Consider the following 17,680-nt stretch of genomic DNA (forward strand, 5'->3'; position numbering starts at 1 on the left):
TGTATGTCTGTAGTCCCAGCTACTCAAGGGCTGAGGCAGGAGGATTGCTTGAGCACAGGACTTTGATGCTGCAGTGAACTATGATCGCGCCACTGCACTTCAGCCTAGGCCACAGAACCTGACCTTGTCTCCTTAAAAAAAAAAAAAAAAAAAAGGCCAGGTGCAGTGGCTCATGCCTGGAATCCCAGCACTTTGGGAGGCTGAGGCGGGTGGATCACTTGAGGCCAGGAGTTCAAGACCAGCCTGGCCAACATGGGGAAACCCAATCTCTACTGAAAATACAAAAATTAGCTGGGCATGGTGGCATGTACCTGTAGTCCCAGGTACTCAGGAGGCTGAGGCACGAGAATCACTTGAACCTGGGAGGCGGAGGTTGCAGTGGGCCAAGATCACGCCACTGCACTCCGGCCTGGGTGACAAAGCAAGACTCTGTCTCAAAAAAAAAAAAATTGCACAGAGACATATATATGGAGAAAGTGCATGCAGAAAAACGTTAACAATTGTTGAATTTAAGTGAAGGATATTTTATTTTGAAATTTTTCAAAATAAAAATTGGGAGAAAATGAAAGAAAGGAAAAACATTTCTTCTACTCTCATCATCGAATGGGACATTAAAAAAATCATTGTTTTATTATTATAGAAATTTACAAAGCCATGTACCTGTCACTTAGCTTCAACAGTTATCAACACATGGCAGTTTTGCTTCATCTCCTCATCTACCCACTCTTGTCAAACACTGGACTATTTTGAAGCAGATCCTAGACATAATTTTCCTTGTAAATACTTCAGGACCGTTCTCTTTTTTTTATTTTTTTTTTTTAGATAGTGTCACTCTGTTACCCAGGTGGGAGTGCAGTGGCGCCATCTCGGCTCACTGCAACTTCCACCTCCAGGGTTCAAGCGATTCTCCTGCCTCAGCCTCCTGAGTAGTTGGGACCACAGGCATGCGCCACCGTGCCCGGCTAATTTTTGTATTTTTGGTAGAGGCAGGGTTTTGCCATGTTGGCCAGGCTGGTCTCGAGCTCCTGACCTCAGGTGATCCACCTGCCTTGGCCTCCCAAATTGCTAGGATCCCACAGGTGTGAGCCACAGCGCCTAGCCACCATTCGTTTTTAAAGACAAAATAAAACATGTCAACAATAAATCCATACACCTTTATGTGCCCATCACCCAGCTCAGCAATCATCAACTCCAATGCCGTCTTATTTCTCTCTGTCCTTCTCCACTCTCTGGATTACCTGGAAGTAAATCCAAGACATTGACAGGAACTTTTTTTTTTTTTTTGAGACGGAGTCTCTCTCTTGTTGCCCAGGCTTGAGTGCAATGGCACAGTCTTGGCTCACTGTAACCTCCACTTTCCAGGCTCAAGCAATTCTCCTGCCTCAGCCTCCTGAGTAGCTGGGATTACAGGCGCCCGCCACTACACCCACCTAATTTTTTTGTATTGTTAGTAGAGACAGGGTTTCACCATGTTGGACAGGCTGGTCTTGAACTCCTTACCTCAAGTGATCCGCCCACCTCGGACTCTCAAAGTGCTGGGATTGCAGGCATGAGCCACTGTGACTGGCTGACTGGAACAGTTTTAAAAGGTTTTTTCACTTAAGTCTTTTAAAAAATTTTCTCATATTGCTAAAATAATAATGTACCTACATTTGTGAACTGCCTGTTAAGATCATTTCAGTAGAATAGCACTATATAATTCTTTAACTCTGTGTTTTTATTTTAATATAACTGAAATGTCATCAAATTGGCAGATAACATTTTTCTGGAGATTTTATACTCTACTGATCCCAAATTGAAAGACGCACGAGAGATTTTAAAACAAATTGAATACCGTAATCTATTCAAGTACGTGGGTGAGACCCAGCCAACGGGACAAGAAAAGATTAAAAGGGTGAGTTATCAGGCATCTTTCCATTAGTGAAAGGTTATCTCTGTCCTCCAAGAGGAAACCACTAACCTATCATGATACTATGACTCTGTACTAAGTACTTTACATTTATTCTCATTTAATCTTCACAGCAGTGCAGGGGTCTTAGGCCTGTTTTACAGATAGAGAAACTGAGGCTTCACTGAGCTTAAATAACTTGCTCATGAAAGCATATTTAGCTAGGATTCAAAAGCCAGGTCTAACTTAACTCCAAATCTTTGCTCTCATCCAGGAAGTGAGAGTGGGTCTCCAATTTTGGCTAGATTCAAGCATGAGAAAATGAATATAAGAGAAAGGAACCTCAAAAGAAAGTGCCTGCATGAGCTTCACTGAGGCTGTGGTGACCTGTTGTAATGACTTGGTTCCTTCACAGGATATCAGTCTCCCAGATGGCACATACCTGTCTTCTTTAGCTCAAATATCTATTTTCACCTCCTACTTGTTGAAGAGTTTTCTCTTTGCCAGAAAGCCATAACACAAGTCATACTTATAACCACATCCTACCTCAAAATTTCTTGGGTTATAGTTTACTTCCTCTTGTTGTACTAACAGGTTAATGTCACTTTTTTTTTCAAAATGTGAATTTTGTTTGTTTGTTTGTTTTTAGACAGAGTCTCACTCTGTTGCCCAGGCTAGAGTGCAGTGGCACGATCTCAGCTCACTGCAACCTCCACCTCCTGGATTCAAGCAATTCTCCTGCCTCAGCCTCCCGAGTAGTTGGGATTACAGGCACCCGCCACCACGCCCAGCTAATTTTTGTATTTTTAGTAGAGACGGGGTTTCACCATGTTGGTCAGGCTGGTCTCGAACTCCTGACCTCATGATCCGCCCACCTGGGCCTCCCCTCCCAAAGGGATTATAGACGTGAGCCACTGTGCCTGGCCACTTTTTACAATTTTTTACAAAAATTGCTCTATTTGTTTAACGAGTGACATTGGTAGGAGCTATATTTGTTAAGGATATCTCTAATCGTTTTTCTTAGTTAGGTGCCATTTTCATAAGGAGAACCTGTTTGTGGCTCGAAGACTTGATGAAAGATGGATTCTAACATGGGGAGTCTTGTGTTTTCCAGGAGGACTATGAATCTCTTCCAAAAGAGGTTGCCAATGCTAAACCCAAAGTATTGCTAGAAGTGAAACTGAAGGCTGAAGATTTTATAGTAGATGTAAGTAATTAGCCCAGTAATAAACTGAGTGAATACTTTTTTAAAGATAAAGCACTCACCATTATAAAAGTAGTACATGTTCATTTTAACAAATTAGAAAAATAAAGATAAAAGGAAGGAAGTCATCTGTGCCCTCACAAAGAGAACCAATATTAACCACAAAAACATTTTATTCGTGATGTTTTGCCACTATTTTTAATGTAATTGTGGTCATGTGATTACATTGTCTATATTAATTAAAAAATTTTAATTACACAAGTAATACATTTTAATTTTTTTTATTGCCTGCATACAAACAGAGGAAAAAGTTGTGGGGCCAGGCACAGTGGCTCATGCCTGTAATCCCAGAACTTTGGGAGGCAGAGGTGGGTGGATCGCCTGAGTCAGGAGTTCAAAACCAGCCTGGCCAACAAGGCAAAACCCCGTTTCTAGTAAAAATACAAAAAAATTAGCCGGGCTTGGTGGTTTGCGCCTGTAGTCCCAGCTACTCGGGAGGCTGAGGCAGGAGGATTGCTTGAACCCAGGAGGCAGAGGTTGCAGTGAGCCGAGATCAGACCACTGCACTCCAGCCTGGGCAGCAGAGTAAGACTCTGTCTCCAAAAAAAAAAAAAAGAAAAAGAAAAAAAAAAGAGCTAGGCACAGTGGCTCATGCCTGTAATCCTAGCATTTTGGGAAGCCGAGGCAGGTTGATTACAAAGTCAGGAGATTGAGACCATCCTGGCCAACATGGTGAAACCCCCATCACTACTAAAAATACAAAAATTAGCTGGGTGTAGTGGTGTGTGCCTGTGGTCTCAGCTACTCAGGAGGCTGAGGCAGGAGAATCGCTTGAACCTGGGAGGTGGAGGTTGCAGTGAGCCGAGATCGCACCACTGCACTCCAGCCTGGGCAACAGAGCGAGACAGCACTGCACCTCAGGACAATAGTCTCAGCAGATTACACGCTGGACCTTATCAACATTCAAAAGTGCCCTCCCTGTAAAATCACTAGTTTAGGCATACTTTTCTCTGTCCACAATCCCCTTTCCTCCTCATCCACGTTTTCCTAGCTCATCAGGCCCTCTAGTTTATTGTGTCCTCACTTTCTTCGAGCTTGTCAGTGGCCTTCTATCTTCATTTCTCTCCATGTGTAGGCCGAGTGCGGTGGCTCACACCTATAATCCCAGCACTTTGGGAGGCCAAAGCGGGTGAATCACTTGAAGTCAGGAGGTTGAGACTGTCCTGCCTAACATGGCGAAACCCCATCTCTACTAAAAATACAAAAAATCAGCCAGGCGTGGTGGCGCGCGCCTGTAATCCCAATTACTTGAGAAGCTGACGCAGGAGAATTGCTTGAACCCAGAAAGCAGAGGTTGCGGTGAGCCGAGATCACAGCACTGTACTCCAGCCTGGGCGACAGAGTGAGACTCCATCTGAAAAAAAAAAAGTATCTTAGATGACATGATACAGTAATTCACTTATTTTCTGCAGTTATCCCCAACTCTCTTTTCCTTCTTTGCATCTACCCAGCAGAAGGCCAAACAACCTAGATGAATCAAATCTAAACATCTCCACACCCATACCTGAACACATAAATGCTCCTGCATACTGTCACTGTACAGGCATATCTATAAATTCCCGGTCACGAAACTAAGCTGGGCCTTCTGGCAGGCTTAGTGTGATTCTCCCAGTCTCTAATAATCATTTCAGTCCAGGCACGGTGGCTCACGCCTGCAATCCCAGCACTTTGGGAGGCCGAGGCGGACAGATCACCTGAGGTCAGGAGTTCGAGACCAGCCTGGCCAACATGGCAAAACCCTGTCTCTACTAAAAATACAAAAATTAGCCAGGGATGGTGGTGGGTGCTTATAAATCTCAGCTACTCAAGGAGGCTGAGGCAGGACAATCACTTGAACCTGGGAGGCGGAGGTTGCAGTGAGCCCAGCCTGGGCAACAGAGCAAGACCCTCATCTCAAAAAATACTACTACTAATAATCATCATCATCATTTCAAACTGTCCTCCCTCCTCTCAGAACTCCAACCATGCTTCCCACCTCCAGCTGTATTCATCCTCATGAGTAACCCAACCTTTGGCTCCTATTTCCAAGATAAACTATAGGCCATTAGGTAGCAACTCCTTAGACCTTTCTCACCAAAGAAACAAGCCTTCCTCCATCTGCAACTGTATTCAGTATTCCCATTCTTATAGTGGGGAAACAGCTTTGTTCTTGTCAAAGGCTTAGGGTAATTCTACTTGTGTTCTAGAGAAGTGTTGTCCCATAGAACTTTCTGCAGTAACAGAGATATTCTTGGTCAGTGATGTCCCTTTCCATAGCCACTAGCTGCATACGGCTGTTGAGTACTTGACATGTGGTTGCTGTAACTGAATAACTTCATTTTTTATTGTATTTAGTGTTAATTATTTACTTATTTTTTAGAGGCAAGGTCTCGCTCTGTTTCCCAGGCTGGAGTGCGGTGATGTAATCACAGCTCATTATAACCTCAAACTCCTGGGCTCAAGCGATCCTCCCACCTCAGCCTCCTGAGGCTGCTCAGCTAGGACTACAGACACGTGCCACCATGCCCAGCTAATTTTTAAGTTTTTTGTATAGATAGGGTCTCACCATGCTGTCTCAAACTCCTGGCCTCAAGCAATCTTGCTGCCTTAGCCTCCTGAAGTGCTGGGATTATAGGCATGAGCCACTGCACCTAGCCAATGTTAGTTTATCTTGAGACAGGGTCTCTCTCTGTGCCCCAGGCTGAAGTGCAGTGGCATGATCATGGCTTGCTGCAGCAAAGCCCCATCTGTACCAAAAACACAAAAATTATCCAGGTGTGGTGATGCACGCCTGTAGTCCCAGCTACTCGGAGGCTGAGGTGGGAAGATCGCTTGAGCCCAGGAGGTGGAGGTTGCAGTGAGCTGAGATTGCACCACTGCACTCCAGCCTAGGCGACAGAGCAAGAGCCTATCTCAAGAAAATCATGAACACCACACTGCTCTTCCCCTCTCCTCTTTTTCAGGGTCAGACTCATCTTCCCTTACCTTTCTAAGGCACCAAATTCCTCTCCAGGTACTTCTTTCTTGCTGTCTGTTTTTTCCTTTATGTTTTTATTTTATGTATTTTTTAAATTGACAAATGATAACTGTCTATTTTCATGGGGTACATAGTGTATATAAATGTCTGATGATCAGATCAGGGTAGTTAGCATATACATCATCTCAAACATTTATTATTTCTCTGTGTTGGGAACATTCAATATTTTCCTTCAAGCTATTTAAAACTATCTAATAGGCCAGGCACGGTGGCTCATGTCTGTAATCCCAGCGCTTTGGGAGGCCGAGGCGGGCAGATCACAAGGTCAGGAGATCGAGACCGTCCTGGCCAACATGGTGAAACCCTGTCTCTACTAAAATTCAAAAAAAAAAAAAAAATTAGCCAGGCATGATGGCACACGCCTGTCATCCTAGCTACTTGGGAGGCTGAGGCAGGAAAATCGCATGAACCCAGGAGGCGGAGGTTGCAGTGAGCCGAGATCGAGCCACTGCATTCCAGCCTGGTGACAGACTCCATATCAAAAAAAAACAAAAAAACTATGTAATAGATTACTGTTAACTAGGCTGGCCACGGTGGCTCATGCCTGTAATCCCAGCACTTTGGGAGGCTGAGGCGGGTGGATCACTTGAGGCCAGAAGTTTGAGACCAGCCTGGTCAACATGGTGAAACCCCGTCTCTACTAAAAATACAAAAATTAGCTGGGTGTGGTGGTGCACACCTGTAATCCCAGCTACTTAGGAGGCTGAGGCAGGAGAATCACTTGAACCCGGGAGGCAGAGGTTGCAGTGTGCCGAGATTGTGTCACTGCAGTCCAGCCTGGGTGACAGAGCAAGGCTCTGTGTCAAAAAAAAGGAAATTACTGTTAACTATAGTCGTAGTCATCCTACAGTACTATAGAGCCCGAGAACTTACTCCTCCTATCTAGTTGTAATTTTGTTTTCTTTAACATCTTGCCTCGTCTGAACAGCCAAACTTCTAAGAGTTGCCTTCTCTTACATTTTTTTTTTTTTTTGAGACGGAGTCTCACTGTGTCGCCCAGGCTGGAGTACAGTGGCACGATCTCGGCTCACTGCAACCTCCAGCTCCTGGGTTCAAGTGATTCTCCTGCCTCAGCCTCCTAAGTAGCTGGGACTACAGGCGCCTGCCACCACATCTGGCCAATTTTTGTATTTTTAGTTGAGATGAGGTTTCACCATATTGGCCAGGCTGGTCTTGATATCCTGACCTCGTGATCCTCTGTCTTCGGCCTCCCAAAGTGCTGGAATTACAGGTGTGAGCCATCACGCCTCTTACATTTTTGTTTCTCATTTTCTCCTGAACCGTTTTTTCTATTTCCATCACTATACTCTCTCCAGGATCACCACTGACTTCAGAGTTGCTAAATCCAGGAGACAGTTTCAGTCCTCTTTGCCTCTGAGCTGTTTCCTCTGCCTGCGATTCTTTTTCTTCCCACCTAAGCCTGTTTGTTTCTTGCTCACTTAGTAAAGTCACTTTCCCAGGAAAATGTTTCCGGTCATTCTCCGGGCACCCTAGGCTACATCAGGTAACCTGTTAGAACATTTCAAAGCACACTTTGCTTTTCAACTGTGGTTGAATATATTTGTTGAACTTCAATCTAGAGCTGCCTGGTTTGTGGGGGCTAGGATTTTCTTTACTTATTTTTGGAGGCAGAGTCTCGCTCTATTGCCTAGGCTGGAGTGCAGAGGTGCGATCTCAACTCACTGCAACCTCTGCTGCCAGGTTCAAGCAATTCTTGTGCCTCAGCCTCCCGAGTAGCTTGGACCACAGGTGCATAACACCACGTCTGGCTAATTTTTTTTTTTTTTTTTTTAGTATTTTTGGTAGAGACAGGGTTTCACCATGTTGACCAGGGTGGTCTCGAACTCCTGGTCTCAAGTGAGCCACTGTGTCTGGCCTGGGATTTTATTTTAAAGTGTCCTTGTTGTACCTCTAGTGTCTATCTGTGTCTGTCACATAGCAGGGATTGAGTTTACACCACACTTAGATCAAACACACAAGTGCTTTTCCCATTCTTCCCAGATTTCAATACCAAATCCCTAAGAGTGGTCACGAACTAGTTATTTTTATTCCACCATGAGTCACCTTATCAACATTCTTACTTCCGAATCCCCAGAAGGCTCTGTTCCATTCATTTCTTTTTTTTTTTTTTTTTTTTTTTAGTCAGAGTCTCACTCTGTCTCCAGGCTGGAGTGCAGTGGTGCGATCTCGGCTCACTGCAACCTCCACCTCCCAGGTTCAAGCAATTCTCCTGCCTCAGTCTCCCGAGTAACTGGGGTTACAGGCGCATGCCACCACGCCCAGCTAATATTTGTACTTTTAGTAGAGGTGGGGTTTCACTATGTTGGCCAGGCTGGTCTCGAACTCCTGACCTCGTGATTCACCCACCTTGGCCTCCCAAAGTGCTGGGATTACAGGCGTGAGCTACTGCGCCCGGCCTCTGTTCCATTTCTTGTTATGCTCCTACAGCCCTGAGTTCAGTTCTCCTGCTTGCTATATGATTACTTGTGAATTGCTTTTATTTAGGTTATCAACATGGATTATGGAATGCAAGAAAAGAATCCAATTGATCATGTTAGCTTCTATTGTAAGACTGACCCCAGCAGACCAATCAGGATTACTAAAAACCAGGTAACTACTTAGGCAAAACAAATATACTATAGTGGCATGTAGCAAATCTTTATAGTAAATTAGCATTTTATATGCAAATTAGGTTTTAAGGCATATCTTTACAATTAAAGTGGGCCTGGCACAGTAGCTCATACCTGTAATCCCAGCATTTTGGGAGGCTGAAGCGGGAGGATCACTTGAGACGAAGAGCTTAAGATCAGCCTGGCCAACAAAGGGAGACCCCATCTCTACAAAAAATAAAAAACTTAGGCATGGTAGCTCATGCCTGTAGTTCCAGCTACTTAGGAGGCTGAGGTGGGAGGATCTCTTGAGCCTGGGAGGTCAAGGCTTCAGTGAGCTGTGATTGTGCCACTGCACTCCAGCCTGGGTGACAGGGAGACCTTGTCTCAAAAAAAAAGGAATAGTTAGGAGCCTAGGGACCAGCTGATATCTCCGATGTGTGAATTCAAGGTGATAGTGAAATCTCTTCATTTAAAAAAGGTTTCACAACTTCTGCCAGAGAAATTTGCAGAGCAGCTGATTCGAGTATATTGTAAGAAGATGGACAGAAACAGTTTGTATGCTGCAAAACAACATTTTGTTCAGTGGTGCGCAGACAGAAATTTCACCAAGCCGCAGGTAGGTGGCCTGTTACTCACAAACTTTGCACAATTTTTTATTTTTAAGTAAAAACCAAAAGTAATTCTATCTGCTGAAAAGTTCCCATTTAAGTTATAGTCATTTGATTATGGTTTTGAAAATAAGGTCTTTCACTTTCTTTCCTTTTAAAATGTCTGAATCTGTGTCAGCCAGTGATTTCTTCCTACAGGAGTTGGGAATGGATAGTGTTTAGCATTATTGTCCTAATAATAAAAGATAAAAATGTGAACATGTAAATAATGCTTTCTAATGTTGTTCACCAGTGGCCCTGGAAGGTTATTCACAGTGTCTCCATCTTTCAGAGGTTACCAAAGCTGAGTAGTTAACTTGTTTAACATACAATTGATAATAGACTTCATGTTTCTAAACCTGGTTACTTCAGTATATTAGTTAACTATTTAAATTATCTAGAATGTGAGTAGAGGGAAGAGGAGCCAAGCCACAGTTGCCAACCCTGTAGAGAAGGTTGTTAAAATTGTCTCTTACTGACCTACACATGGTAGGTGTCTGCACAGAGAATGTGGCCAGTTGGCATTTATTGCATGAATGAATGAATATAATTGGCAGGCAGGGAAACAGTGCTTTACTGCCTAGTCTAGAACTCTCCCTCACACCTCCCTGTGTGTCAGGTGCTAAAGGGAACAAAGGATAGGGTGAGACATGAAAGCGTAGCTCAGGATGTCGGTGCTTTATCAAGTGCCACAAGGCATGATCCAGGTAAGATATCTGAGGATTCAGAGAGTTGGGAGATCTCTGGGAGAAGCCTGGTGAAGTGGCAGGATCTGCTAGATCTAGAAGGCAGGGTTGTGTTTGGATGAGTAGCAGGGAGAATGAAGGGTATATTTGGCAGTAGGAGGAGCACAAACAAAGGCATGAAGCTGGAATGAGCTGAGAGTGTTTAGGGGACCATGAGGAGACCTGTCTGTCCAGGGTAGAAAATTATTTTTTTTTTAATTAATTAATTCATTCATTTTTTTGAGATGGAGTCTTGCTTTGTCACCCAGGCTGGAGTGCAGTGGCACGATCTTGGCTCACTGCAACCTCTGCCTTCTGGATTCAAGCGATTCCCCTGCCTCAGCCTCCTGAGTAGCTGGGATTACAGGCATGTGCCACAATGCCTGGCTAAATTTTTGTATTTTAGTAGAGATGGGGTTTCATTATGTTGGCCAGGATGGTCTCGATCTCCTGACCTCATGATCCGCCCACCTCGGCCCCCCAAAGTGCTGGGATTACAGGTGTGAGCCACCATGCCCAGCCAGAAAATTCTTACTGTTAAGTGTGGAGAGGTTAAATGGGAAGAGTAGACTAGATTATTGAGAACCTTGGATAATTGGCTAGGAGATTTTTTTCTCTGTACAGTGGGGAGGGAATCATTGAGCATATTCAAGAGTTACCATGCACTGTATGATCTACCTGAATGTTTGTCATCTCCAACTAGAGTGACACCCGTGGGAATAAGAGTAGACTTGTCCCTTGGTATCTGTGAGGAACTGGTTCCAGGACTCCCACAGACCCCACAGATAGAAAAATCCATGGATAGTCCGGGCACGGTGGCTCATGCCTGTAATCCCAGCACTTTGGGAGGCCGAGGTGGGTGGATCACGAGATCAGGAGATCGAGACTATCCTGGCTAACACTGTGAAACCCCGTCTCTACTAAAAATACAAAAAATTAGCCGGGTGACTGCACTCCAGCCTGGGTGACAGAGCGAGGCTCTGTCTCAAAAAAAAAAAAAAAAAGAAAAGAAAAGAAAAATCTATGGATGCTCAAGTCCCTTATATAAAATGATATATAGTGTTTGCATATGACCTATGCATATCCTCCTTTATACTTTAAATATCTCTAGATTACTTATAAAACCTACTACAGTGTAAATCTATGTAAATAGTTGTCAATACTGTATTGTTTAGGGAATCATGACAAGAAGAAACTCTGTACATTCTTAGTATAGACACAGCCATCCATTTTTCCCCCCTCATATTTTCTATCTACAGTTGGTTGAATCTGCCCATGGATGCAGAGGGCCAACTGTATGTCTGTCCTAGGTACTGTGAAACTAAATCACTAAAACTAAATCACTGAAAACTCTAGCTGCAGACAGACTGGAACTTGGAGAGGCTGGAAATAGAGAGTCAAGAGAGGCTATTAAAGTTTGGCTGTGTCGTGATAACTACTATAACTTTGGTACATTCACTCACAGAGTGGGTATTTTGCCATGCCCTGGAACAGTACCTAAGACAGTTCCGGCTGGGTGCAGTGGCTCACGCTTGTAATCCCAGCACTTTGGGAGGCCGAGGCGGGCGGATCATGAGGTCAGGAGATCGAGACCACGGTGAAACCCTGTCTCTACTAAAAATACAAAAAAATTAGCCGGGCGTGGTGGCGGGCGCCTGTAGTCCCAGCTACTCGGAGAGGCTGAGGCAGGAGAATGGCGTGAACCCGGGAGGCGGAGCTTGCAGTGAGCCGAGATTGCTCCACTGCACTCCAGCCTGGGCGACAGAGCAAGACTCCGTCTCAAAAAACAAACAAAAAAAGACAGACAGTTCCTAACAACCCATGGATCCCATTCGGGTTGGGGATAACAATCTAGTTGGGGATAATAATTATTATTAATTTTTCTCTATAAATTAATAATTATAGGAGCATGGTAAGTACTTTGGGTGTAGGGTGAGTACACAGTCTTAGAGGAGGAAAAACAAGGAGGATTTAGCTGGTCTTGGTTGGTCAGGAAAAGCTTATTTAAAGAAGGGCTTATAAACTGAGACCTGAATGTTGAGTGAGGAGTTGTCTGGGTGAAGGGCTGGCAGCAGGAGGTGGTGGTAGGGGAGGGGTTGAGGCATAGACCCCACAGGGTTAGGTCAGAAGATGACAAAGAACATGATGCATTTCAGGAAGGAGCATAGAGTGTGGAGGTGTCTGGGGCTTTATCACAGTCCTGCCAGCCAAGAGCAGTAGGGAGCATTGACACTGAAGGGTTTTAAGCAGGAAAGTGACATATTTGTTTACATTTATAAAATTCACTAGACTTGAAAGTAGAATGAGTAGAAATAAAAAAGTTGGCTATATGCTTGGCATGGTGGCTCACATCTATAATCCTAGCACTTTGGGAGGCTGAGGTGGGAGGATTGCTTGAGCCTAGGAGTCTGAGGCTGCAATGAGCTATGATCACACCACTACACTCCAGCCTGGTTGATAGAGCAAGATGCTGTCTCAAAAAAAGAAAGAAAGCTGGGTAGAAATAGAGATGAGTTTAAAGACAAATAAATATTGTTGATTTTGAGATAGGCCTTTAAGTACAAGTATCATGGCAATAGAATGACTTCTTTTTTTTTTTTTTTTTTTGAGACAGTCTCGCTCTGTTGCCCAGGCTGGAGTGCAGTGGCACGATTTCAGCTCACTGCAACCTCCACCTCCCAGGTTGAAGTGATTCTCCTGCCTCAGCCTCCTGAGTAGCTAGGACTACAGGCACGTGCCACCATGCCCAGCTAATTTTTGTATTTTTAGTAGAGACAGGGTCTCACCATGTTGCCCAGGCTGCTCTTGAACTCCCGACCTCAAGTGATCCACCTGCTTTGGTCTCCCAAAGTGTTGGGATTACAGGCATGAACCACCATCCCTGGCCTAAATGATTGCCTTTACTGAGGTCAGGAGTTCGAGGCCATCCTGGCCAACATAGTGAAACCCCATCTCTACTAAAAATACAAAAATTAGCCATGGTGATGCACACCTATAAATCCCAGCTACTTGGGAGGCTGAGGCGGGAGAATCGCTTGAACCCTGGAGGTGGAGGTTGCAGTGAGCTGAAATTGTGCCACTGCACTCCAGCAAGGGTGACAGAGCAAAATTCCATCTCAAAAAAAAATAAGTTTTTAAAAAACTATTTTTAATGGTTCTATCAACTCAGATCCAGTGTACTTCAACAGAAAAAATTTAACATGGGGGATGAGATACAAAAGTTTTGGCAGAGCTAAATGAGCACAGAGGACAGTGATTCAACAGCAGGAAGCTGCTACCACCTCTAGGATAGGAGAGACCAAGGGAGCAGGTGGCAGTCCAGGAGCTGGGGCCACCTGCAGAAGCTAGAACCACAGAAGAGTCACTGCCACTGCCGCTTGTGCCAGAGGAGGTAGGGAGAGAAAAAACCTGACTTCTCTGCCCTCTTCTCACCTCCAGTCTCCCACCAGAGCCTCCCACTGACCAAACCTAACTGGAAACCAACAAGCATGGGAGCTGAGAAATGTAATTTACCGGAGTAGCTCCTGTAAGACAGAGTAGGGAGAGGAGGAGTGAAGAATGGATCTGAGAACAAATAGGCAGATGAGGAGCACGAATCCTCCCACCAGCATTGTATTCCTGGTAGTGCATCATCTTGTAACCCAAAAGGATCTACCCACAAGTTCAGAACAGTTTAGCACAGAGTCAAGTATTAGGAGGCCTTGCTTCTTACCTCTATGGTTTCAGGTCATTGTATCACCTCCCTTTGGATCTCTCCTCATTTTGGGTGGAGGAGCTCCTTTGGCTGGAGCCTATGCTGATGGGACCAATGTTAGAGCTTTGATGCAGAGAAAAATTTAAATTCTGTAGGTACATACTGTCCTTCCTCCCCTTCTTTGCCATCTTGTAGACCTGGGCCATTTATTGCAGAGGGGACCAGGCAAGAGAGAACCTAGGGGTTCAGTGCATCCTGTCTTTCTCCTGGGAAAACAGGACAGGGTTTGTGCTCTGTGAAGGTGTGTGAAGGAAGCCACAGAGGTGGACAGTGGTATGCTGCTTCCGGTCATCTCTGCAGAGGCCAGTGGCTGTTTTCATGAAGGCTCTTCCTACATAAGACTGTAGTGTTTCTAATTTGTCCCAAGCACAGGGCATATGTAATTTGGAGTTTCCCTAGAGTGAGGACACCTAGAAGCAATCTATATGCAAGACGAGGATGTGTGCACTTGAGACTTTCACTCAGAAATAAGATGATGGAAACCGGCTTTTCTCTGTTCCCTGTTTTTCTCTCTCTTCCTAATAGGATGGCGATGTTATAGCCCCACTCATAACACCTCAAAAAAAGGAATGGAACTACGGGGCTTCAGGCCAAAATCCAACTCGCCTCCGAGAAGCATCCAAAAGCAGAGTCCAGCTTTTTAAAGATGACCCAATGTGAATGTCTCTAGTTAGTTGTTTACAAACTCCCTCCCTTGCACAATTCATTTAAGGGCTTCAATCATAGAATTCTGCAAATTAATGACAACTCATGCTTTAATTTTGTATTTTGAATGTACACACATGCTAAAGCTAAGTAACTTTTAATCAAAGAAATAAGATGGTATTAGGCAAATCTTACTATACTATGAAAAGCATTACCTTGCCTATTTTTAATATTATTAAAACCTTTCTCCTTCAGTAGTCTATTTTCTTAGAATAACAACTCTTTTATCTACCCTGAGTTCTATTTTTTTTCTTTTTTAAGAGACAAGGTTTTGCTCTGTTGCCCAGGTTGGACTCAAACTTCCCTGGGCTCAAGTGACTCTCCTGCCTCAGCCTCCCAAGTAGCTGGGACTAAAGGCACTTGCCACCACCACACCCAGCTTACTCTGAACTTTTATGACGGATGATTGTTTTTTGTTTTTAATGTAGAAATTAGTCAAGGGTACAAATTTGAATTAGAAGTTGACATTGTCATAGACAAACATGGCTAAAAACAAAACATCAAATCCTGCCCCCGTGAAGAGTTCCCTGTCACCTCAAGTTTGAGGATAGTCCTCTAAGAGTGACCTAAGCATAGGTGAAAGACACCTCCCCTCACCCTTCTAGCCCCCTACGAGGTGCCAGGTCGGGGTAAAGAGTTGGAGATGATGGCCAGGAGTGGCCTCCAACACACTGGTGAGAGGCCTGATTAGGTTTTGGGGAAGATCTGAGAGCTCTGGCCTCCTTGTGAGTGGAGCATAAAGCCGCCTCTTCTTGGGAAATCCTACCTCAGTGACAGAGGAATCCCCCAGACTAGGCTGTGCCCTGGCTCAGTGGCAGCTCCAGACCTGGGCAGTGCCTTTGACTCCTGAATACTCACTCCCCCCGTCCAGAGGGCCTTCCCACTGCCCAGCCTGGAGAAGGTCTCCCCTGACATGCGCTCTCAGTATCCTGGAGAGCTGGCCAGAGGCCGTCACAGGCACCGTCCTCAGAGCTCCTCAGACCTGGGACTTTGTTTTTGCCGGTTCAGTGCATTTTGTGTATTTAAGAGCAAACACTAGCTAGGCATGGCGGCCTGTGCCTGTAATCCCAGCTACTTGGGAGGCTGAGGCAGGAGAATTGCTTGAACCCGGGAGGCGGAGGTTGCAGTGAGCCTAGATCACGCCATTGCACTCCAGCCTGGGTGACAGAGTGAGACTCCATCTCCAAAAAAAAAGCACAAACACTGCACTGACTGTGCTGAAATTAGTGACCACCCAGTGGGTTCCAGGCTCCCCTAGGTAACTTCGCTTTCCCAGCAGTGGAGTGGGCACCACCTTGGTGGGACAGTGCCCCTGTGCCCAGGGAACACCTCATTCCCAGTTCTATAGCAATTCACTAAGAACAGTCTGCAGTTAGAGCCAAAGCTGGTGGTGGCCAGAGGGTGCTGAAGATACAGACCAGTGGGGATGGGAGCCATGAGCCCCGAATGTCTCCCGCTCTGATGCTCCCCGGACTAAGCCTCCCTGGCACACTGGGAGTGAGGGGCAGCCTGAGCGAGTAGGGGAACTCAGACCACAGGCCAGCAGATTTCCCAGCAGTCTGTCACTGGCCACCGTGTAGCCAGATTCTGTTCCGTCCACACCAGGGTGAAGAGTACTTGGAATGTCTGCCATCCTGTATGATCACCCCACCCCCCGTCCATCCATCAGTAGATAATAAGGGTTGGTTACAATTCATAAGAGAATAGTTAAAACCCTTCTCCTCTCATGCCTACCATGGTGCTATGTCAAGGGGATTTGTTCACATATGGGCTCAGCAATGCACAAGTGAGGTCAGCCATGGCACTAGGTCATTCCCATTTTAGCCAAGGTGCCTCTATAGGGGTCAGACATCATGTGCCCAGACCTAAGGTCAGGAATGTCATATTTTTCTGTTGAAATGATTTTATTTCTGTGTATCTTACCTTTAAATCGTTGTGGTTTACTCTGAGATTCTGTAGTCCTAATATTGTATCCTTGTGCTGTCTGCAAAACAACTTGAATTTATTTTGTTTGCATCTTTTGTTACATGTAACGCAGCTGTACTTTATGTTCTTTGCAACTGTTTTCATTATGAGAACTCTGTGCTATTTACAAGGTTACATTTTTCTTGGCTAGGCCAGGTGGTCATGCCTGTAATCCCAGCACTTTGGGAGGCCAAGGTGGGCAGATCACTTGAGATAAAGAGTTGAGACCAGCCTGGCTAGCATGGCGAAACCCAGCCTCTACTAAAAATACAAAAATTAGCCGGGTGAAATTAGCCGGGCATGGTGGTGTGTGCTTGTAATCCCAGCTACTCGGGAGGCTGAGGCAGGAGAATCACTTGAACCCGGAGGCAGAGGTTGCAGTGAGCCAAGATCAGGCCACTGCACTCCAGCCTGGGGGTCAAGAGCTAAACTCTGTCTCAAACAAAAAAAAAAAGAAAGAAAGAAGCATCTTGCTATTTGTATAAAAATGGAAATTTTAACAGCTTAGCCTCTAGAGAGTTACTGAACATGGTTACCTTGGGAATGTAAGTAGAACTGCAAGTTAAAATGACTGGCCACTTCAACTGGGCAAGGGAAACAGCTGCAATAAAGCTTCGTGAATATATATCTCCATCTTGAAAGTTGTGTTCCACAAAGGTTTCGACCTCTTTGTCCAAATATGCATATTACTCATTTGCTCCTTTCATACCTTCATCGTGAAATTAAATAACAGACTCACAAGCAACTGGCACTGGTGGCAGACAAAAAGGCCTCAACGTTCTGCAGCAGGCCAGAGGAGGAACGACGCTGCTACAGTCTTTATTAGTTCCAGTGCTCAAGCCCAGATTTCTAAGGTTTGACAATATTCTGTTAGTTAAAATCATTTCCACACATACAGAGTAGAATCCTGTTTTTGTAAGTATACACACACACACATATATATTCATGGAGCATTGTCTGGAAGGATATACATGAAAATGTTAAGAGTTGGGCAGGGGGGTTGAATTTTAGGCAATTTTAATTTTTTTAACATCTTCTGGTTTTTCTACAAAAACATGAATTAGTTGTAGAACCTCTAAAATGATAATGTTCATGAGGTTGGTT

The 17,680-nt window shown here is 44.8% G+C and overlaps 1 protein-coding gene across 6 annotated transcripts in view; it reads left to right on the forward strand.

Annotated features, from left to right (window-relative positions):
* SAMHD1 (SAM and HD domain containing deoxynucleoside triphosphate triphosphohydrolase 1) overlaps positions 1-17,201 on the forward strand; it is a 60,685-nt gene extending 43,484 nt beyond the window's left edge. The window contains exons 12-17 of one of the 6 annotated variants that reach the window (XR_010119409.1): positions 1,755-1,894; positions 3,003-3,095; positions 8,674-8,778; positions 9,259-9,396; positions 14,432-14,728; positions 15,683-17,201. Coding sequence is in view for 4 of the 6 variants with exons in the window: in XM_055265152.2 (XP_055121127.1) it covers positions 1,755-1,894; positions 3,003-3,095; positions 8,674-8,778; positions 9,259-9,396; positions 14,432-14,566 (611 nt within the window). In the remaining 2 variants the exon portion in view is untranslated. Of the gene's footprint in view, positions 1-1,754; positions 1,895-3,002; positions 3,096-8,673; positions 8,779-9,258; positions 9,397-13,590 lie in introns of all 6 variants that reach the window. The other 5 variants (XR_010119410.1, XM_055265152.2, XM_055265153.2 and 2 more) reach the window with 5 other exon arrangements.
* The last annotated feature ends 479 nt before the right edge of the window (positions 17,202-17,680 follow it).

This window comes from Symphalangus syndactylus, chromosome 24, assembly GCF_028878055.3.
Source record: "Symphalangus syndactylus isolate Jambi chromosome 24, NHGRI_mSymSyn1-v2.1_pri, whole genome shotgun sequence".
NCBI classification, from domain to species: Eukaryota; Metazoa; Chordata; class Mammalia; order Primates; family Hylobatidae; genus Symphalangus; species Symphalangus syndactylus.